Source organism: Scyliorhinus canicula, chromosome 11 (assembly GCF_902713615.1).
Source record: "Scyliorhinus canicula chromosome 11, sScyCan1.1, whole genome shotgun sequence".
Taxonomy (NCBI): Eukaryota; Metazoa; Chordata; class Chondrichthyes; order Carcharhiniformes; family Scyliorhinidae; genus Scyliorhinus; species Scyliorhinus canicula.
In genome coordinates this window covers 117,803,892-117,827,720 of record NC_052156.1, presented here as the reverse complement: position 1 = coordinate 117,827,720, position 23,829 = coordinate 117,803,892, and the positions used below count along the sequence as shown (strand labels likewise).

At 43.6% G+C, this 23,829-nt stretch overlaps 1 protein-coding gene and 1 long non-coding RNA gene across 3 annotated transcripts in view; one reads left to right on the top strand and one right to left on the bottom strand.

Annotated features, from left to right (window-relative positions):
• vwf (von Willebrand factor) overlaps positions 1 to 23,829 on the bottom strand; it is a 137,624-nt gene that overhangs the window by 32,232 nt on the left and 81,563 nt on the right. For both annotated transcript variants that reach the window (XM_038811190.1, XM_038811191.1), the window contains exons 34-43: positions 23,366 to 23,543; positions 20,436 to 20,656; positions 20,006 to 20,198; positions 18,337 to 18,684; positions 16,370 to 16,581; positions 9,050 to 9,152; positions 8,527 to 8,601; positions 5,872 to 5,976; positions 2,383 to 2,585; positions 1,412 to 1,561 (exon numbers count right to left, since the gene is read on the bottom strand). In XM_038811190.1, the coding sequence (XP_038667118.1) occupies positions 1,412 to 1,561; positions 2,383 to 2,585; positions 5,872 to 5,976; positions 8,527 to 8,601; positions 9,050 to 9,152; positions 16,370 to 16,581; positions 18,337 to 18,684; positions 20,006 to 20,198; positions 20,436 to 20,656; positions 23,366 to 23,543 (1,788 nt within the window). The remainder of the gene's footprint in view (positions 1 to 1,411; positions 1,562 to 2,382; positions 2,586 to 5,871; positions 5,977 to 8,526; positions 8,602 to 9,049; positions 9,153 to 16,369; positions 16,582 to 18,336; positions 18,685 to 20,005; positions 20,199 to 20,435; positions 20,657 to 23,365; positions 23,544 to 23,829) is intronic.
• The window catches only part of LOC119973324, a 64,511-nt gene that overhangs the window by 28,138 nt on the left and 12,544 nt on the right, over positions 1 to 23,829 (top strand). The window lies entirely within an intron of this gene.

Here is a 23,829-nt window from a genome sequence, read left to right as displayed (position 1 = left end):
TGCCCAATTCAGGGGCTGCGTCGGTTTTCTATCCTTCGCTCCCTCCGAAATGGCGTCACCGCTTCGCCTGCTGCGCGCCGTTGTAACGGCGTTGGCGCGTCATCTGAAGGCCCTCCCCTGATACTCCTCCCCCAATGGGCTGAGTTACCAACTGCACGGGGGACGTGTGGTCTCAGCGATTGGGAACCCGATGTGGCCAGCATCGGCAAGTTGGCCAGGAGCCGTGCTTCTGCCCCGGGGAGGGGGGGGGGGGGGCTTTCACGAGGGCTGGGAGGACTGGTGGGGGTGGCTAGGGGTCCAGTACTTGGCAGGCCGAGTCCGTGCATGGCCGGTGCCATGTATTACTGCACGACCGCTGCAGGTCGTCGCCGCGTACATGCACACCCACGGACCCAGCTACTCTCAAGCCTTTTTTGTTGTGGGAGCCAGGAGTTTTACCCGGCATGGCTGCTAGCCTCTTACCAGTCGCAGGATCGGTGAGGGTTCGGCGCCGATTTTAACAGTGTAAAATACCACAGTTCCCATGCTGGCGTCAGCACTTAGCTACAAAAACGGTGAATCCAGGCCAGGGAGTCTGACAAGTGAAAGGCATGTGGAACCTTGTGCTTTGGAAAATGTGGATGAGAAATAAAATAGGGCAGCATGGTGGCACAGTGGTTAGCACTGCTACCTCACATTGCCAGGGACCAGGGTTCAATTCCAACTTTGGGTGACTGTCTGTGTGGAGTTTGTACATTCTCTCCGAGTCTGCATGGGTTTCCCCGGGATCTCTAGTTTCCTTCCACAGTCCAAAGATGTGCAGGTTAGGTGGATTGGCCATGCTAAATTGCCCCTTAGTGTCCAAAGGTTTCCTAATTGCCCAAAGATTAAGTGGGGTATGGGCTTACAGGAATAGGGCGGAGGAGTGAGCTTATGTAGGGTGCTTTTTCAGAAGATCGGTGTGGACTCGATGGGCTGAATGGCCTCCTTCTGTACTGTAGAGATTCTATGATTCTAAAAGGAGAAAGGATAAATCTTGGTGGGACCCACGAGATAACAGTGAGGTGGCAAGGAGGGAAGCTATTGCAGGTAACTCTGTCACATGCTCTACATGCCTTTCCAAGGAAACTAACCTCACATGAAGAACATGGTGCCTCATCACATCCTCAGGATGTCCCAGTGTGCTTCACAATCAGTGGATTACTTTCCGAGGTCACACTTGTTTAGATATAGTGGACTGGCATTTCAGCCTGTGCCATACATGCCCGTCGTAATTCTCAGTCCTAAAGCTTGCCCAATATTGATAGATTTGCATTTGCTTCCGTTCAGCATTATCCTATTGAAAACCCCAAATACCTTGCACATTCCATGAAACATGGATAGCCATTTTGAACATAGTTGTAATAGAAACGATCTAATATATTTTACTTACAGTTGAACAATCTTTGTTGCAGGATTTAGTCGAACACTGCACCTCATTAAGCCCTGTAATTCTGTCTTTTCTATCAGTGCAAGTACATTGCTGGCAAGATGATTCCCAGGTCGTTCCAGTTAAATAGACAACACCTTTGTGAATGCAAACCTGTCCATGGAAATTATCAAATGTCATGCACACAAAACATTGTTAATATAGCATACATGATGTTGATCCTGTAATTTTCCTCACAGTAACACACCCACAAGCACACTTGATTTGAACCAACATTTCATCTGCAACTGAAACATCAGCCTAGATTATAAACAATACAGAAGAAAATGAAATGTGGCGGGGGGGGGGGGGGGGGGGGGGGGGTTGACAGTGAAGAAGAAGGTCGAAGGTTACAGGAGGACAAAGATAGATTGGTCAGATGGGAGATCAGTGGCAGATGGAATTTAACCCTGAAAAGTGTGAGGTGTTGCAATTTTGAAGGAGTAACGTGACAAGGGAGTACTCAATGAATGGTAGGACACTAGGAAGCTCAGAGGAAGAGGGGGATCTTGGGAGTACTTGTGCACAGAGCCCTAAAGGCGGAAGGACAGGTTAACAGGGTAGTTAAGAAGGCATACGAGGCACTTACCTTTATTCGTCGTGGCAGATGATAAGAGCAGGGAGGTTATGTTGGAGCTGTAGAGGACTTTGGTTAGGCCACAGCTGGGGTATTGTGTTCAGTTCTAGTCATCACACTACAGGAAGGATCTGATTGCACTAGAGAGGGTGCAGAGGAGATTCACTGGGATGTTGTCTGGGATGGAGCATTTTAGCTATTAAGAAAGGTTGGGTAAGCTTGGGTTGCTTTCATTGGTGCAGAGGAGGCTGAAAAGGGGCCTGATTGAGGTGTATACGATTGTGAGGGGTATGGACAGGGTGGTTAGAAAGCAGTTGTTACCCTTAGTCAAGACAGTAACATACATAATTCCAGTTACCTCATTAGGTTCACAACGGGATGTGGTGCAGTTGCAGTCATTTATTATTGACTTTACTGAATATCCAGTAGGGCAGCTTACTAATTCATTGCTGCAACTGCAAACACATTCATATTTGTCACAACACTGCGTCTTTACAACAGACAGTGATCGGTGAGACGGGCAAGTTAAAGACTTGGTTCCACATTGGCTCCTATCGCAGTCTGAAAGCAGTAGAACACTTGAATTAGTCTTTATAAACTGCTATTTCAATCCCTTCAGAATGCAGATTTCTTGATTCCACCTTGGAGACATTCAAACAATACAGATAGAACTTTTAGCTGAGAGTTTTCCCACAGCATTATATTGGTGCAGAACTAAATTTGACAGGTTTTTTTTTTGTTACCAATTGATATAATAAACCTTTACTTGGGCAGAAGCAATAGTGAATTAGCTGTGTTCATCATTTCTACGAATTATCCAATCTACCATCACAGAGGTTCATACAGCTGTCTCACAGGGCCAAGGACTGGATTGGATTCCCACCCTGACGGTGTGTAGAGCAGGGGTGGGCAAACTTTTCCGTGCAAGGGTCACATTCAGAAATTCACAATTTTAAAGGGCCGCATAGTATTAATAGTCCCGGTTGTAACCAATTAGCGTGCGGCATATACTTCAGCGCTTCCCCCGGCGGCATCCTGCCTTTAGTCCTCTTTATCTCTACTTTTCAAAAATGGCGCTTCACCCGGTTATGATTCTGGGCGCCTCATATAGAACATAGAACAGTACAGCACAGAACAGGCCCTTCGGCCCTCGATGTTGTGCCGAGAAATGATCACCCTACTCAAGTCAACGTATCCACCCTATACCAGTAACCCAACAGCCCCCCACATTAACCTTATAAAAAAAAATTTTTAAAAAAAATTTTTTTTTTTTTATGACTTGATCTTGGTGGGCCGCATAAAGACCTTTGGCGGGCCGCATGCGGCCCGCGGGCCGTAGTTTGCCCACCCCTGGTGTAGAGTTTGTACAATCTCCCCGTGTGTGCGTGGGTTTCCTCCGGGTACTCCGGTTTCCTCCCACAGTCCAAAGATGTGCAGGTTATGTGGATTGGCCATGCTAAATTGCCCTTTAGTGTACAAAGGTTAGATGGAGTTATGGGGAGAGGGCGGGGCACTGGACCCAAGTTCGGGTGCAGACTCAATGGGCTGAAAGGAGGAACCACGTCATAGCTCCAGCCTGTCTGTAAGGGATTCATTGTCCAGCCCAGTCAGGGGATGAAAACACAAACACCCCATCCAGAAGTTAAATATGTTGAACAGAATCCAGGAGATTGTAAAGAAGCATTGTGTTAGCTGATCGTTTTCCCATTAAAGAAACCAGGAAATATGCATACTGATCACCTTGTATTGTTCCGACCAAATTGACGATGTCAAATTGTAAATCTGAAGGAACTTTAAATATATATGCATGTAATTCTGACTATTTTCAGAGCTGGCTTTTGCGAGCTAAAGCTAGCAGCAGAACATGCCTCTCCTGTGTGCACACAGCTATTCCAAAATAAAAGCAACTTTTACAACTCCACATGGTCGAGAGCAGACTCTGAGCTTTACTTCCCTCCAACAAAGAGTTCCAATGTCAGATTCTGATCAGCAGCCCTGGCTTACTTTCCATGTTGATAAAATTCCAAGGAGCAATCACCAGCTGAACGCTATCAACTTTCATCAAATACACTTTAAAACTCACAAAGAGACTGAGCTGGATGGTTTGTCAGGTGTTTTTGGAGTTAGCTGCCTTTGTCACTTTAGGATTTTTGGCCGTACTGTGGATCCTCCAATGTGGCCAAGATGGAGTCCTGAGCTTTTAGAGCCAGATCCTATCTTGGTAAAGGAGTTGAAGCCTGCGCTAAGATTGGCCATCTGTAAATTTGTTAAAGGGTTGCTTGCTGCTTAAAATGCCAGCTAGCGCTCACTCAGGAGACTTCACAGAATTTTGTTGACTTAAGCTTTGAGCTAATGTCCCTCCAAACAGCGATAATCAGACAGGTAGGAAATAAGGCATTGATGCCCATCTCAACAATGCCTAGAGGGATAGTTTTAATTTCATATTCAGCTGGAGCTGTGAAGAGAATCCCTGAAAAACATCATGTTTTTCTGGGACATTTTGTCAGGGCTTCACTAACATTTGAACAATACATATACCACAAAGTCTCTGAAGACTTCACCAGGAAATGTGTTAAGTACTGGACACCTTATAGGGATCACCAGGAAATGGGAGTGATTGGACAGGGGCATCTCTGCTAGCGGCCCCCCTTGATATGGATGAGAAATGGGAGGAGGACATAAGGCCAAGAAAAGGAGAGAGGACTGCTTCCACATTGCAGGCACAGGACAGATCTCTTTCTCTGGACATTCTCCATCAGTATTTCCAGTCCATATCTGAGAAACTGTGTCATCTGCCTCTATCCCTTAGCTACCCTCCTCACTCCATCCCATCAGTGGAAATGGGCATGAGCAGCCTTCATATCCATCTCCACAGACATGTCTTATCAGCACAGCAGCCAATTAGTGCCTGTTTTCACCCTTTCAGCAAAGAAGAGTTAACTAGTCGGGGCCAGTTTAGCTCAAGTTACTGGACAGCTGGCTTGTGGTGCAGGGTAAGGCCAACAGCTCTGGTTCAATTCCCTGAAGTTATGAGGTTATTCATCAATGTTCTGCCTTCTCAACATTTCCTCTTGCCTGAGGTGTGGTGAGCCTTAGGTTAAAGCACCCCTTAGGTTAAAGCACCACCAATTAGCTTTCCCTCTCAAAGGAGAGAGCAGCTTATGGTCATCTGGGATTATGGTGACTTTACTTACTTTTTTACACTGATATAATGGAAGAACAATTATGGGGAGGGTTACGCTTACCACCAAAGTTGTAACTGGAAAGTTCCCTCTATGCCATAAACATCTGCAGTCAAACATCTGCCGTGCACTACTCAAGAGTCATCTGCTATGAATGCATGTTCTTTGAAGTCTCATCCATCAATATTCAAATTGGGCAGTTGTGGCTTTTACCCACATTTTTCCCTCTATTTTGCACTTCAGCTGGGTGAGGCTCTGTCTGACAAGTGCACATTCAAAAACCTTATGCCATTGTCCTAGCTCTGACCATCATTTTCACATACAAAGGCAGCAAAGGTGTAAAACATTACGCTTGAAATCTGAACTCGTATTAAAATCCAGGCCATGCATAGTGACACTCCAAGGAAACCTAAATTAAGACAAGGGTTAAAAATAACAGAAGTAATACATCGCACTGACATACAAACTTATAATTCTTCTGGTCACTACATGGAGTAACATGCATGAAGCATTTGTGAAGGTTTCATCCGTGTAAAATATCTTGGGAAATCACAAAGCAAACCAAAGGAAACTTTGCAAAGGTGTCTCCAATTTTCCTTCACATGGTACCCAGCATAGTATATAGAATGAAAAATGTTAAGTAACTCATCTCGTCAAAAACTCACCGCATTGGTAAATTGGCTTGCATTCGCCTGGGTTTTTCAGACTTAGAAAACTTCCATCTTCACACCTTGGAGGAGGTGACCGGTCACAGCTTAGCAAGTCACAAACTGCAGAAATGGGGAACATCCATCAGTATTGAACAGTAATTTATTCTACTAAGCTTCAATTAAACCAAAGCACTGTGAACAAACATTGAACTAATGACTCAACAGCTTTGGCAACAAAGTTCCCCCCAAATATTTTATCCTTATAATAAGACACCAACCTACCATTATGTAACTAATTTAAATCGGAGATTCCTGTCTGCGCTGTACTTCACTTAGAAGTGTACAACAAAGGTTCATATATTAGTGTTCAGTTGTGTAATTGTAAATTATCCCTTTCCCTCGGCCATGTATAAATGCTGTTACTCTCTGACATCTTCCAGTCTTGATGTAAAACCATTGATCTGAAATGTTAAGTCTGTTACTTTCCTCACAAATGTTGCTTGAAAAGCTGAGGGCGCGATTCTCCGCCCCCCACGATGGGTCGGAGAATAGCGGGAGGGCCTTCCCGACATTTTTCCCGACCTCCCGCTATTCTCCCCCCTCCACGGCCGCCCCACGACACGAATCGCTGCTCGCCGTTTTTTTACGGCGAACAGCGATTCTCCCCTATCCGATGGGCCGAGTTCCCAGGCCTTTACGGCCGTTTTCACGAACTCAAACACACCTGCTCTCACCGTTCGTGAAAACGGCCGCAAAGTGCCATTCTGGAGAACCATGGCACCGATTGGCACGGCCGCACCACGGCCGTGCCAAGGGTGGCATGGGCCCGCAATCGGTGGGCACCGATCACGGGCAGCAGGTCCGAAACCCGTGCACTCTTTGTTCCTCCGCCGCCCCGCTGGATCAGTCCGCTTGGGCGGCTGAGGGGCATGACGGCCCGCGCATGCGCGGGTTTGACGCATATGCGTGATGACATCATCCGCGCATGCGCGGGTTGGAGCTGTCCAATCCGCGCATGCGCGGCTGACGTCATCGTGCGCGTCAGCCGCAGTTACCCTTGGCGCGCGGGTTTAGCAACGTTTGCTAAGCCTGCGATGCCGTGGTTCACAGGGCCCCGCTGCTAGCCCCGACCGGGGAGCAGAATCGGGTCCCGGGAGGGGGCGCGGAGGCTGCCGTGAAACACGGCCAGTTTCACGGCAGCCTTCACGACTCTCCGCATTTGCGGAGAATCGCGCCCTGAGTGTTTTCTTGAATTTTCTGTTTTCATTTCAAATTTCCAGGATTCTGCTTCAGCATTAGAAATGTTTTACATAGAATTTACAGTGCAGAAGGAGGCCATTCGGCCCATCAAGTCAGCACTGGCTCGTGGAAAGAGCACCCTACCCAATGTCAACACCTCCACCCTATCCCCATAACCCAGCAACCCCACCTAACACTAAGGGCAATTTTGGACACTAAGGGCAATTTATCATGGCCAATCCACCTAACCTGCACATCTTTGGACTGTGGGAGGAAACCGGAGCACCCGGAGGAAACCCACGCACACACGGGGAGGATGTGCAGATTCCGCACAGACAGTGACCCAAGCCGGAATCGAACCTGGGACCCTGGAGCTGTGAAGCAATTATGCTATCCACAATGCTACCGTGCTGCCCTTTTCTGGTTCTTTTTCTATCAAAGATTCACAGAATAGATCATATGTCAAGGATGTATGTCCAAGTTCTTGGACAGCATATTGCAGCGAGGGTCATTTATTTTAAATTCAAAATGGGCAACTTGCAAATTCAGTTGAGACTTTAGGGAGGTCTGCATAATCGCATGGTTTTTCTTCTTTCTCACAAAGAGTTTGGTTGCCAGTTCATAGCTGTTCAGAAACCAAAGATGTGTGGCAGACTATAGTCATTATACCAAAAATGTAACATCAGTGTTACCAAGGGCTAAAGTATAGATTCTTTACGACAACTACCTCCATTGATACAGCGCAATTAGCATAGCAACACATCCCAGAGTGGTTCATGGAGTATTATCAAACAAACGTTAACACCAAGCCACATAAGCAGATGTTGTGACCTAAGAGTTTGGAGAAAGGTAGGTGTTAAGTAGCATCTTAAAGAAGAGAGAGCTAGCGAGATAGGTTTCTGAACAAAAGAAGCTGAATGACCTAACTCCAAAAGTACCAGGATGCAAAAGGCACAAGGGGCAGAATTGAAGGAACAGAAATCTCAGACAGTTCAAAAAACTTCTAAAGATGGAGAGCAATAGTATGAAAAAAAGACCAAAGGTTTGCATGTGCAATGAGGATCGACATCAAAATAGCACTAATGAAGAATCTAAACTTTCCAAGAAAATAGTGCGAATGTCATACCTTCCATCATTCTAACTACCCGTGTTTGACTGTACATTACTAAGAACTTGTGTACAGACAATATATCTTGCTAATACACTTCAATGCTTGATATAATCTCAAAAATAAGCACCTTTACAAAACAATTTTCTAAATTTACTATAGTAAGTGGGGAAGAAAAATAATCTATTCATTATATAAATATTGACCAGCTCTTTCTAATGTAATATTTAAGACAAACTGCAGTGGTATATTATTGCTCAGATACCATTAAGCATTAATGTACTTTGAAAATTGCAGCCCAGTGCTGTAAATGTGATACATACCACACACGTACTGGGGACAGCACTCGTCAGAGTTCCGCCGTAATACTGGTTTTTCACACGGCATACACACTGGGACTGCAAATGGGGAGGAAAAGAGGTCACATCATAATTTCCAATCAACAATTAAAACAAGCTTCTATTCTTTAGACATTCAGATGGAGTTGTAAGGACTGTCTGCCAGTTCACTGAAACCTAAGTTAGCAGGGTTGAGGTGAATGAGTGTGTGAGGTTACTAAGAGAGTGACATTAATGTGGCTGTGAGGTCATAACAGTGTCAAATTGGGGTGCAGAAGTTAATGGCACTGTGATTTCCAGTTTAGTATTTTCTGTTTGACCATTTTTATCAAAGCATTTCAGATAACCACTTTTTAAACAATTGGTGAGATCATTGGATATCTAAGCATGAAAGTTGAATCTTCTTAAGAAAAATTTGAAAGGAACTAATGCCCAGAAAACGCCACGTAATTGAGTAAACTCAATTAAATGCCAAGTGAAATTTGTGGTGATGTGAATTGTCTTTTACCTGCCAGAGTGGAACACGGCCTGTTTGTGCAGTTGATCTGCCTGTTGTCTAAACACGTGCAAAACTGGCAAGGTTTGTCATGTGGTAACCAAGTGTCCAAATGCTGAAAAAACAAAGCATGATACTAAAAATCCTTCCCTGAACAATATCATTGAGTTCCCTGAACAATATAATTGAAGGCGTTGTTCATCCTGTTATCACATTTTAAAAATAGCTATTTCTCTTTGATTTGGTTTTCTTTGGCCCGTTTCAATAGAAAAGTTTCAAAGTGCGGTTTTGGGTGAACTTGACAGGATGTTTCTCAAAGCCTGCAGTGCTGAGAAAGACCCCGCTCTTCAACGGCACTTTGCCGTTTTCTTTTGGTGAGGAACTCCCTGTCGAGGCCACTTTAAGCCAGAAGACTACTTGCAGCTTGGGGCACTATTTTTAAAGGCAGCATCGATCATTTGAGCCCGTCAGACCCCACCACGGCCACCAGACCTTCCCACTTCACGCAACGTACCTCTTTCAGCATCCTGGAGGCCTCCCCTCATCCCACCTCTTATGACAAGGCCCCCCTTGGGCCCAACCGCTGTCAGAGGAAATTGGCACCTGGGCACTGCCAGCCTGGCACACTGGCAGTGCCCCTGTCAGCATGGCAGTCATCCTAGCAGTGCAAAAGTGCCTAGGTGCCAGACGGAGTGCCAAGGTGCCACCCTGCCCAGTGCTCGACCACCAGGAGTTAGGAGAACCCACCTCCCCGAGGTGACATTGCAGCTGGTCAACGTTTGTGCAGACCAGTACTAGATGACTCCCTGGCTAGGTCTCCCAAATGTGGCTGGTGAATCCCAGGCCCCAGGTCAATCTGGTGAACATATATTTAAATGGGCCTACTAGCTCATTTAAATAAATATGCACATTTGGATCTCACCCAAATAAACTGCTGATGTGCAATAGACGCACTGCACTCCATCTCAACAACACAATGAAATGCTGCACAAAAAAGATCCCTATTTATATAGGAAGCAGGCATGGCCATTTACTCCTTCAAGTCAGCACTGCAGGGAAATTAGATCATGGCGGATCTACCCACGTTTCCATATTCCTTGATACCTTTCCGCAACAACAGTCTAACATTCTCATTCATGAGATCTGGGAATAGGATAATGTTCCCTACGGATGTTCTTGTTTAGATCTTTGGGATCCATACAGATTCGTACACATACTGAAGGCTTTTTGACACAGACCAATGAACTGATCCAGTCAGTCAGTTGAGTGACTTTTGAGATGATTCCTTGAGACTGTAATCGTATTTACTCTACTTTGAGTCCTTCTCTCAGTGGAGCTGGTACTCTTCTTGGTGGATGAATGATGGGTTTTGCATAGTTTTTGAACAAAATTTTGTAATTGTATGGTAATGTACCCATACCTCAAAATACATCAGGGTATTCACTAAGTGGTTGCTGGATGTCATCGTCCAGTCGAGATGTGTCTTTCGTATTCATGAAGATTCTTTGGACAAGCCGCAAGTCCTTGCAGGCGTGAGCACCTAACAGCGAAGATTTCTGGTCGTCCACAATCTCAAAACGTAGTACTCTCTTGATCTTCTAAATGACCATTTATAAATGGCATGAACCTTTGGAAACTATTTGGTTGCCATTATAATCTTTTAACTTCCATGCAGCAGGTATCATCTCGTGTTCCCCTTGGATTGATGCAATATTTTTGCTAGTCATCAAGTTTGCTGAAGCACCAGTGTCAAGTTTGAAAAGTATTGGTACATCATTGGCTTGCACTGTTGTGGTCCATTCACTGTTGTAATCAACTTGATTTATTTGCTGATGAGCCTTTGTTGTTGATTGAAGTTTGTCTTGAAGTTTATCTTCTGTATTTATTATTTCCACAAAGAAAGTGTTTTCTAAGGAGAAAAAAATCTTCATCTTCCATAAAATCTTTCTTGACTTCTTTATTTTCCATCTTATCAATGCTGCGAACATTGTTATGTTGTTGCTTCAAAGTTGGATTCTGAAAAATCGTTGTTGACTTGCATTGTGATGCAAAGTGGTTGAGCTTTGAACATTTTAAACATCTTTTTCCTTGTGCAGGACACTTCCCCTTTAAGTGGGCGTTGCGGCATCGGTAGCACGTCATGACGTTGTCTCTCTGATGCACAATGTACGTTCGTGCATGCGCAGACTTCTTCTCTTGAGCCCCGCACCTTTGTACGAACTGCGCATGTCCCGAGCTGGAGTGTGCACGCGCAAGATAGCTGCCGTTCTGAATGTGTTTCTTTTCTGCCTGTAACACCATTTTAACACTCAACCCGTGGTGGACTTCCGCACCCTTTTCCCGGTGATAAAACTCCAAATATTGATTTCTGCTTTGCTCATGCAAAATACATTTTTTAATCGTGATTTTGAACGTTAGGTTATTTTGTCTCAATAATGCTTCTCTCAAACTTCCATCACAAAGTCCGTAAACAATTTGATCCCTTATTAATGAATCATGCAAATCAGTGAAATTACATGTTTGTGCTCGCAGTTTTAAGTCGGTGACAAAGCCTGTGATCGGTTTGCCCTTTTTCTATAACCGTTTATGATACCTGAAACGTTCCAGTATTTCATTAGTCTGCATCTTGCAGGGGTCATCAAACTTTGTGATAGTCACTCCAAATTTGCTGTTGTCTTCACCTTCTGAGAATATTAATGAATTATATATCTCTATAGCTTGCTGACCTACCATTGACAGTAGCAGTGCTATTCTTCTGGCTTCAGAGGCAATATTTAAATCATGCGCTTCTAAATAAAGTTAGAACTGTTGATTGAACAACTTCCAATTCAAATTTAAGTACACAAAGGTTTTCAGCTGCCGTGGAGCTAGAATGTGGTCCATCGAGTCGATTTGTTGTTGAGGATCGGTTTGCTGCGAAGTGTTCCACAGTCAAACAGTCAGTACTGGATCTTTCTTTTTTCTTACCTAATCTAACTAGTATTATTTTCTTAAAGCTTATACCCTAGTACCATGTCATATTACTTAGGAGTAATATTTGTTACTCATTTGTTTCTGCTGAGTTGAACTTAACTTAGATGATGAATACTCAAAGTCGTCCAGTTGATGACAAATAATTTATTGAGTAACTAATCAATTTAATTGTGAGTTTTTTTCTTCAATACTAGTGTTCAAATTAGATAGTTTTAGATTAACAATGAAATATATACTTTACACTCGGAGCTTGCTATAATACTGTCCTCTAGCTACAACACATCCAAAGAGAGCGTGCAAACAGATTGCGGCTGTTTATATACCCTTTGTTAATGTTGCCCTCTAGTGATCATCTGACTGTGCTGACTACACATTAACCATTCATTTATTTACATCTACAGAGATCACTGTACTCAGAACACCAGAAATTGAACTTGTACATCAAAGCTTTTGAAATGTCATGTTTGACATATTTGGATTTAAATATTTGGAGTTAAATATCCGAGGGTATCAAACTATTCGGAAGGACAGAGTGGATGGTAAGGGAGGTGGTGTTGCTCTGTTATTTAAGGATGACATCCGGGCAATAGTAAGGGATGACATCGGTGCTATCGAGGATAAGGTTGAATCCATTTGGGTGGAAATCAGGAATAGTAAGGCGAAAAAATCACTGATAGGAGTAGTCTATCGGCCACCAAATAGTAACGAGATGGTGGGGCAGGCAATAAACAAAGAAATAACTGATGCATGTAGAAATGGTACAGCAGTTATCATGGGGGATTTTAATCTACATGTCGATTGGTTTAACCAGGTCGGTCAAGGCAACCGTGAGGAGGAGTTTATAGAATGTATCCGCGATAGTTTCCTAGAACAGTATGTAATGGAACCTACGAGGGAACAAGCGGTCCTAGATCTTGTCCTGTGTAATGAGACAGGATTGATTCATGATCTCATAGTTAGGGATCCTCTCGGAAGGAGCGATCACAATATGGTGGAATTTAAAATACAGATGGAGGGTGAGAAAGTAAAATCAAATACTAGTGTTTTGTGTTTAAACAAAGGAGATTACAAGGGGATGAGAGAAGAACTAGCTAAGGTAGACTGGGAGCTAAGACTTTATGGTGGAACAGTTGAGGAACAGTGGAGAACCTTCCAAACGATTTTTCACAGTGCTCAGCAAAGGTTTATACCAACAAAAAGGAAGGACGGAAGAAAGAGGGAAAATCGACCGTGGATATCTAAGGAAATAAGGGAGAGTATCAAATTGAAGGAAAAAGCATATAAAGTGACAAAGATTGCTGGGAGATTAGAGGACTGGGAAATCTTTAGGGGGCAACAGAAAGCTACTAAAAAAGCTATAAAGAAGAGTAAGATAGAGTATGAGAGTAAACTTGCTCAGAATATAAAAACAGACAGTAAAAGTTTTTACAAATATATAAGACAAAAAAGAGTGGCTAAGGTAAATATTGGTCCTTTAGAGGATGAGAAGGGAGTTTTAATAATGGGAAATGAGGAAATGGCTGAGGAACTGAACAGGTTTTTTGGGTCGGTCTTCACAGTGGAAGACACAAATAACATGCCAGCAACTGATAGAAATGAGGCTATGACAGGTGAGGACCTTGAGAGGATTGTTATCACTAAGGAGGGAGTGATGGGCAAGCTAATGGGGCTAAAGGTAGACAAGTCTCCTGGCCCTGATGGAATGCATCCCAGAGTGCTAAAAGAGATGGCTAGGGAAATTGCAGATGCACTAGTGATAATTTACCGAAATTCACTAGACTCTGGGGTGGTCCCGGTGGATTGGAAATTAGCAAACGTGACGCCACTGTTTAAAAAAGGAGGTAGGCAGAAAGCAGGAAATTATAGGCCAGTGAGTTTAACTTCGGTAATAGGGAAGATGCTGGAATCTATCATCAAGGAAGAAATTGCGAGGCATCTGGATAGAAATTGTCCCATTGGGCAGACGCAGCATGGGTTCGTTAAAGGCAGGTCATGCCTAACTAATTTAGTGGAATTTTTTGAGGACATTACCAGTGCAGTAGATAACGGGGAGCCGATGGATGTGGTATATCTGGATTTCCAGAAAGCCTTTGACTAGGTGCCACACAAAAGGTTGCTGCATAAGATAAAGATGCATGGCATTAAGGGTAAAGTAGTAGCATGGATAGAGGATTGGTTAATTAATAGAAAGCAAAGAAATGGGTGTTTCTCTGGTTGGCAATCAGTAGCTAGTGGTGTCCCTCAGGGATCCGTGTTGGGCCCACAATTGTTCACAATTTACATTGATGATTTGGAGTTGGGGACCAAGGGCAATGTGTCCAAGTTTGCAGATGACACTAAGATGAGTGGTAAAGCGAAAAGTGCAGAGGATACTGGAAGTCTGCAGAGGGATTTGGATAGGTTAAGTGAATGGGCTCGGGTCTGGCAGATGGAATACAATGTTGACAAATGTGAGGTTATCCATTTTGGTAGGAATAACAGCAAACGGGATTATTATTTAAACGATAAATATTAAAGCATGCCGCTGTTCAGAGAGATTTGGGTGTGCTAGTGCATGAGTCACAGAAGGTTGGTTTACAAGTGCAACAGGTGATTAAGAAGGCAAATGGAATTTTGTCCTTCATTGCTAGAGGGATGGAGTTTAAGACTAGGGAGGTTATGTTGCAATTGTATAAGGTGTTAGTGCGGCCACACCTGGAGTATTGTGTTCAGTTTTGGTCTCCTTACTTGAGAAAGGACGTACTGGCGCTGGAGGGTGTGCAGAGGAGATTCACTAGGTTAATCCCAGAGCTGAAGGGGTTGGATTATGAGGAGAGGTTGAGTAGACTGGGACTGTACTCGTTGGAATTTAGAAGGATGAGGGGGGATCTTATAGAAACATTTAAAATTATGAAGCGAATAGATAGGATAGATGCGGGCAGGTTGTTTCCACTGGCGGGTGACAGCAGAACTAGGGGGCATAGCCTCAAAATAAGGGGAAGTAGATTTAGGACTGAGTTTAGGAGGAACTTCTTCACCCAAAGGGTTGTGAATCTATGGAATTCCTTGCCCAGTGAAGCAGTTGAGGCTCCTTCATTACATGTTTTTAAGGTAAAGATAGATAGTTTTTTGAAGAATAAAGGGATTAAGGGTTATGGTGTTCGGGCCGGAAAGTGGAGCTGAGTCCACAAAAGATCAGCCATGATCTAATTGAATGGCGGAGCAGGCTCGAGGGGCCAGTTGGCCTACTCCTGCTCCTAGTTCTTATGTTCTTATGTTGACATCAAACAAGCTTCAGAGTTGACTTGGGAATGCTTGATTGCTAGTGCACACTGTTGTGCATCACAAACCTGCATGAGTGCATACAGAAGCATTCTATATTTATGGTGGTCTGGTGGTGCAATGGTAGCACCCTTATCTCTGAGCCAGAAGTTCTGGGTTCAAGTCCCACCCCAGGATTTCATGACCAAGGAAGGTGTGTTCATAACACGACCAAACAAATTGCGTGCCAGGCTGCAAATCCTTCCAAACATGCCAATGACTGGCAGTAAGAGTGGGAGACACCTGGTCAGCATGCTTGCTCTAAACATGCAGCTATAAGGCCCTGACGACAGACTACCGAGCTCTTCTGGGAATTACTAGCTATGGAAATGGACACAGGTCTGCCTTAGTGCACCACTAGGTGCGGGAAGAGATTTGCAATATACTAGATTTATAACAAAGGCTAAAATTCTTCATGAGTGCAGCAAATTGGTGCTGACGAACATGAATCATAGAATCATAGAATTTACAGTGCAGAAGGAGGCCACTCGGCCCATCAAGTCTGCACCGGCCCATGGAAAGAACACCCCACCCAAGCCACACCTCCCCCTATCCCTGTAACCCCACCTAACCTTTTGTTTGGACACCAAAGGAAATTTAGCATGGCCAATCCACCTAAACTGCACATCTTTGGACTCTGGGAGCACCCGGAGGAAACCCACGCAAAAGCGGGGAGAAGGTGCAGATTCAGCACACACAGTGACCCAAGCCAGGAATTGAACCTGGGACCCTGGAGTGGTGAAGCAACTGTGCTAACCACTGTGCTACCGTGTTGCCCACATGGTTAAATCATTCCAAAATTCATAGCCAGCATTAATTTGATGCTGACAAAGGGATCAACTTGAAATGCTGAGGCTAATTTTAATCTAACCCGCTGAGTGGAATGTCAATGGAGTTGTCCCAAGTGCTGATTTTGCAACCTGCCCAATATTATACTCCGCTGACTTCAAAAGAGAGCAAAATCAGGTTGAGAAAATCCTAACATTTTCTGTCGTTAATGTCAGATTTCTAGCATTTGCAGTATCTTGATTTTGTCTACATAAAGTGGCTGATCTGTACCTGATGAGGAATTTGCTGATCGTCAGTACATTGAGTGCAGACGTCAGCACTGACGCATTTTCCTTCCAACAGCACCTTCCCTTCTGGACAGTAGCAGCCTTCAGCAGGGGAAGTTAGACAGTGTGTGGCGTTCTTTTTCACAACACTATCGCAATGACGGATGCAATCTATCCCACAAGGTTCATAAACCAGCGAATTGGGGCACTGGCGACCTAAAGGTAAAGAATAACAAACACTTTAGGCAGGTAGCTAGGATAATGGCAAAATGTAAAACCTTGGGCTGACCTTTACTTGCCCCTGGCGGACATGTTTCCCATGGTGAAAGGGGGAGGGGGCACCCATCCCACCGCCTTCCTGCCCACACCTGAGCTTACCCCTGTAATGGGGAGAATGGCGGGTGCCAAAATTGGCAGTCACGCCCCCATATTTAAATGAACCATGGAAGCTCAATTAGGTTTGTTATCAAGCCTATTAACACTGATAATACGCTGCCCATGTGTTTGGTGCGGGCAGCAGGAAGTCCAATTTTTTCACATCAAGTTGTTAAAGGTTAAGAAGGGAGGATGGATCTCGCTTTGGAGCCCCCCCCCCCCCCCCCCCCCCGCCCACTTAGGTTGTCCCTCCCCTCTCTTCTTACCCTCTTTCTCCCTTAAACCCAACCCCTCGCCTTCTCCCCAACTTACCTAAACTCCTTCAGCTCAAGACTCCGAACTTAACGGCCCCACGAATCCTCAGCCTTGTGATCCTCTCTTCACCAGCAGTCCCAGCAATGGCCACTGACACTTTTCTGGTGCTGCCGGGACTGTTGAAGCTTGGCTGGTGACTTCTGCCCCAATGAAGAGGTTGAAGTCCCCACTTGGTTTTCCTTAATCAGCCCCTTAATGCTTTATGGCTGTCATATTGGCTCCAGGCTCATGTCGTTTCCAGGGGATGGAGCATCATCACCCACCCCCCACCCCCCACCCCCCCCAGAACCTGCGATAAAGCTCTGTGCCTCTATCAGCTTGATCGCTCTTGTCCACAGGTAAAGCAATGAATGGAATTTTACTCGCCAATGAGAAATTGCTTTCAATCACTTATTTAATGCATTTGTGGGCACCTAATTGGCTGATTTGGTACTCCTCAATGACAGTGGCTAGGAAGCATCAGATAGTATCAATGTTTAGTGCATTAATGATCTTCACATTCTCTTTAGGAGACATTCTTGCCCACATTATGTAGGTCATATGCCAGGAGGTATCAACTGAGTGTCTGCATAGCCTTCAAAGGTATTCCTATGTCCTAAAATGCAGTGGTCGACTTCAGCTCAAATTCAGGGCTGTATTCAGGGCTGTATTCAACCCCGAGAAGCTCTACATCACCAACACATCTCACATAGTCAGGGAAAATGTACAGTCAAATAAACTGCTGATGTGCAATAGACGCACTGCACTCCATCTCAACAAGACACAATGAAATGGTGCACAAAAAAGATTCCTATTTATATAGGAAGCAGGCACGGCCATTTATTCCTTCAAGTCAGCACTGCAGGGAAATGAGATCATGGCTGATCTACCCACGTTTCCATATTCCTTGATACCTTCCCGCAACAAAAGTCTAACATTCTCACTCATGAAATCTCCAACTGGCTCAGCATCTACAGTCTTTTGGGAGAGAATGAGAGCTCCAAATTATTATGACCCCTTGGGTGAGGATATGGTTTCTGAGTTCAATCCTGAATGACCTGGTTTTAAGCTCAACAACTATACCCCTTTTTCTGGATTTGACCATCTGAGGGAACTGTTCCCCTATACCTCCTCTGTGGAATCCTCTTTGAATCATGCATCTAATGGCAGGGATGGTTCATTTCCTGAGCAGTAAGACTATGCGCCACAGTTACCTGAGATAACTTTCTCATATGGCTGCTGGTTGCTTATCCGATCAGGGAACTTGTAAGATCAATAAAAAGAAGAATGAACTGCACTTACGGCAGAAATCATTGGATCGCCAGTTGACGCAGATGCCCAGAAGTTTGCACCTGAAGCTGTACGCTGAAATGGAGTCACAGATGTCATCGCCATTACAGAACTTCTGTTGACACAGTCTGAGATATGGCTGCGGATCAACAACTTGGCGGCACTCAGCAAATGCCGCAGAGTGCAGAATGCCGCACTTGCTCCCCGTCAATAAACAATCCGGCTCCTGTGGCACTTGTTCTACACAACTCTGTGACAACGATTCTTTCAGAGTCCAATCATTTATAAATGTGAGGCTGTCGTTGGTTACAGAACCATCCCGGAGTTCAAAATCATTTAATTGTTCATTGTCACATGTTCCTGAATACAAACAAATAGAAAAAAGTGACCAATGAGAATTTTAGCCAACCAACAATTTGCATTTATTTATCACGTTTGACATAATAAAATGGTCCAAGGCACTTCACAGGCAAGTGTTCAGACAGACTTTTACACATCAGAAGATGTTAATATAGGTGACCAAAGATTTAATCAAAGGGTAGGTTTTAATTTTGGTCTTAAATGAGGAGAGAGAGAGGTGGATTTGTTTACAGAGAGAATTCCAGAACTTCGGCCCAGGCAGCTGAAGGCTATGTCGCTCATAGTGGATCAATGAAAATTAGGATATGCAATTTTCCAACCTCTTTGCTTTCCCAATTAGCAAAACAGAATGACATTCATTTAAATCCAATACATTATTCATCACAGTTCAAAAACAGCATTCAGTACTAGGTCTATATATCATCTCGGTGAACAAAATTCTTTGCAGAATATTGTACTTTGAGATCTCTGCACATGGTGAGGTTGTGATTTCGGGATTGATCACCTGGCAGCAGCGTTCAGTTCATGCAAGAGTAAATGTAGGCAGATCTCTCACATACCCTTTAAACTTTGGAACAGCACATCACTTGCAAAGGTTTGGAAAACCAAAAACAGGTGGCCATAGCCATTAGTACCCTAATGAATTGAAAAAACATCTACAAAAATGGGGACAGGGCTAATAACTTCTGTTAGCTTGCTTTGGCAGTTCAAAAAAAAAATCAAATGAAGATAAGGGAAAGAAAAGTTGATCAGACCCATTGGGTTCACGCCTTTGAGAAAATAGTGGAATCTTTTGTACAATGCTGTCACTTCTTAGTAATGCTGCCTCCTGGGAGAGATAAAAGTAACAAAGAAAGAGACCGATACGTGCTCTTGAAGTCTGATATGTTTTCACAGTTGGTCTGATTATGTTATCACAGCCAGTGTGATAGGTGCCCATCTGTTGCATGCTCCAAACAATCTGTTATGTGTTCCTCTAGGTTCCTACATACTAAGGCCATGCCTTTTGGGAATTAATTGGGTGGGATATTTAGTCTCTTCTTGCTGGCGTGATATTTTTTTCCCGCTGTCGGCGACTCCCACCCGCCCCAAGGCAGGTTAGTCGACGGCAGGGCAGATGATCTACACAAAACAGCATAGACATCCCACCAGCGGTCAATGGCGGACTGCTTCCACGCCGGAAAACAAGCCACATAGAAGGGGGTAAGATCTGTAAAATCCCACCCATTGTCTTTTTTTGAAAAAACACTCTTTACGACTTAACAATATCTAAAAATGTCTTGGCAGAACATCGTCCATTGGATAGCTTTTCACCACTCACCACAGAGTCCCGATATTCTGGTAAAGAACATCGCAGGAGAAAGCCAAAGACCAAAAAGATTGTTCAATGGGCTGTAGACAAGAATTACCCCCAAATCTGGGATAGTAACTGCAAAGTTGCTGGATCCATGGTCAATGATATCCATGGTCCCAACAGTTAATGGTAGAAAGACCAATTGTCCATTGACTGAAACCTAATGGAAAGAAAGAATAGAGAAGTGATTAAAATTCTCGATCATGAACATAAAGTTCCAGATCCTAGTCCCATCATGATTGTGATCATACATTGCTGAACGCAGTAACATTTTCCGTAATTGGTCAATAAAAATTATTTACACAGCACCTTATCACATTGTTCAAATCTCCCAAACATACTGCTCACAGATAGCTTTGACCTGCTAGTTAACTGAAAAAGACGTGTATGTACTCACAGTCATGTCATCATGTAGCAGAATTTTCGTATTGAACTGTTTTATTTCAATTGCTTTGATGCAGTTTTCATTGGAGTCCAGGTGACACCGACCCTTATGAAGGATTAGTTTTGTACCTTGATCTTCAACTTGCAGCAACAAGTAAGAGCACCTTCCAGTTAATGAGAAACCGTACCCATCAAAAGTAGAAATCTGTGTTTTTGCACTCACTGTGCATACACCTGTTAATAGAAGAAAAATCGGAATGTAATCTATATTGGAAACTGGCCATTTGGCCCAACTGGTCTATACGATGTTTATGCTCCATCGGAGCCTCCCCACCCCCACCTCCCTAATTTATCTAATTCAAAAAGTATTCCCTTCTATTCCTTTCTGCCACACGTATTTATCCAGATTCCATTGGAATGTGTCTATGCTATTCACCTTAATCGCTTCTTGTGGTAGTAAGCTCTGCATTTTAACCATTCCCTAGGTGACCTACGTTGCTTGTTGGATTGAACAGTGACCATCTTATGTTTACGGCCACAAGTGTTGGAGTCCCCCAAAAGGGGGAAACATTTTCTCTTTGTCTATGTGATCAAACGTATCATCATTTTTTAAAAACATGACATGATAAAGAAACTGTTGTCAGGGTTTTGTGCACTATGGTCGGACGTTGACATCTCTCAATGTAAACTGCTTCTAAAATAGTTTTTTTTTCCCCTTTTAAACAGGGGGATAACTCTGAGTGACAGGATTGTGGGTTCATGGTCTGCAACAGATACTGAGCACATAATGAGCTCAATGCTATAATTTCAAAGAGCCTTTTATGCCTTAAATGCAACCCAAAGTGCTTCATGATCAATCAAATATATTTGAAGTGTAGCCATCAGCTGGATTTTTAAAGAATCGGGGGACTTTAGACCTTCTAAAATGATGAGTGGCAGAAATTTTTCTTCCATTTCCACAAGATCCCATCAAAATTGTCGGGGGTAAGGGATAGGATATATGGACCTGGGCAAAACTACTCAAGCTCAGCAAGGCCATTTGAACTCAGTGCTGAGTTCATGCAGTTCCTATTCTCGCTGCAGCAAAAGGCTTAACCCGCAATTTGTAGGAGTTACAAATTTTTGAAATAGATGTAAATGCTTTTGAATGGCAGAGAAAATGTCTGTAGAACAGTCATGCTGTGAAGTAATATAAATCCCCAGCCCTTTAACAATTAAAAAAATCCTGCCTGTGTCAGTGTGAGGTGAAAATATCCCCTTCAAGCAGTTACCGTATTGTTCATTGAGATTACAATAAGGTTTAACATTGTGTCGTCATTGATGCTTGGCTGCTTTCCACAACCTATAATTATTTCAACAGGAGGTTTTAAGTTCAAAGCTTGATTGACAACTCAGAGGTTAGCTGTCTTTGACATGGGGTTAGGAATACAATATTTTTAAGGGATTAAGTTTTGAGGGGATTTATGGGTTTTGAATGGACTTTCATGAATGGGAGATATTTAAAAATACATTAAAGACAATACTTAACATGACTCCTTGGGAATTTCCATGGTGGATGTGAGGGCAAAGCATGGTGGGTGAGTTGGAATTAAGTTAGCATTGGGGACTGTAAGGGGCCATGGGTGTATGCAGGAGGATATGTTTGGGATGGAGGATATGTCAACCATTGGGCATGGGTGATGTTCATGAGTTGCCATGGATGGAGCATGAGAAGTGGGTGGAAAGGTGAGGAAGTGTGAAGGTTGAGGGCCACCATCCCCTGGTCGGTTTCAAAAAATGTATCATTGAAGCTTTTAAGTTGTTCCCCACAAACAGATAGGTCCTTAGTTCAGCGCCTCAATTAACACAGCATAGTACTGATAGCTTAGACTATCTGCCTTCAGTATTTGTTGCAGGCCATGATCCTGCAATTACCTGACTTGGAAGTATCTTTTCATTTAAAAATAAAAAGGATATTTTAAATGTATGGTTCAAATTAATATTAAAACATAATTTCAAAACTAAATCCCAAAAGATCCAGCAATCGTTTCCTCATTATGCCAGTTTGCATTCTGCTTAACTATTCATTTTTAAAATATTACTTGATGCAGTAGTACTCATAGTATAACCTATCGCAGCTAAAGCCCATTTAACACATTTCCACCACTCCCAGCCCCCACGACACTTATCCTGTGAAGGGATCTTAGAGGACCTGAAGTTGCATTTGCACCGTGCCTAAACCGGGCTGGTTTAGTTCACTGGGTTAAATCGCTGGCTTTTAAAGCAGACTAAGCAGGCCAGCAGCACGGTTCGATTCCCGTACCAGCCTCCCCGGACAGGCACCGAATGTGGCGACTAGGGGCTTTTCACAGTAACTTCATTGAAGCCTACTCGTGACAATAAACGATTTTCATTTTCATTTTTGTTTCATCTTTTATCTCATAATTTTCATTCCGTTAAAACCAATGGAACAGAAACCTACCACAGACTGGACATTTACCTTCTTTTGTCCCTCAACCTGCCAGCATAAATGTAATTTTTATATTGACCTTTTAACAAGACCGACCAGGACCTCATGTTCAGAATCTACGGCAGGAATGCTGGCTGCTGCATCTGCTTTCTATAGTCTGTAGGCAGTTTTACCTCTGGCCTATCAAACTACAGAGGATGGATTTAACAGCAGAGACACTGGACATCAGCACACAACTCCCAAAATCCAAATCTATAGACTGACGTATGAGAAACATGAATGAGGGGGAGCAAGCGATAAACAAAAAAAGTGGTTTCAACTAAAATGTGAGTGACTACTGCTTTCTGAATTCCTGCTGGGTGAAAAATGTCAATTGGTCCGTCAAAGGATCCAGAAAAAAAACAAAAGAAGATTGTTTAACTGGGATCAAGTCAGGCTTTGTTCTATCCTCCCCAAAAATGTTTTACTATGATCATTTTTATCATGCTACTTACAGGGGCATGCAAACCGACAGCTACATCTTTCCTCAATTTTGATGCTGGGAAGATTGTTGCTGCAGATTGGTCGATGTAGTCTCTCACAGTTGATTTTATAATTTGTGGAAAGAACTTCTCCTTTTTGTTTGCACTCAAAACTGTGACACTTATCGGGCAGCCTCCACTTCTCTCCAGCCTGGAATGAATGTGGTTAAATCAGTGTTAACTATCAATTCTCACAGACAAATGGCACTGAATTTCACCAGCTCTCTAGAGATGGGCTGGGGCGCGGGAGGCCATGAAAAATGGCAGCAAAAGGTATTAGGAAGGAAGCCAAACATCTTACCGCCACTGTGGGATATTGTTAATGGTGGAAACAGCAGCTACCCATCGACCACTGTGGGTGGCCAATCAGTGCTATTAATTGGTTGCTTAAAGGCCATTTTCCACCCCGCTATCATTTTGTCCTCATCCAGACAGAG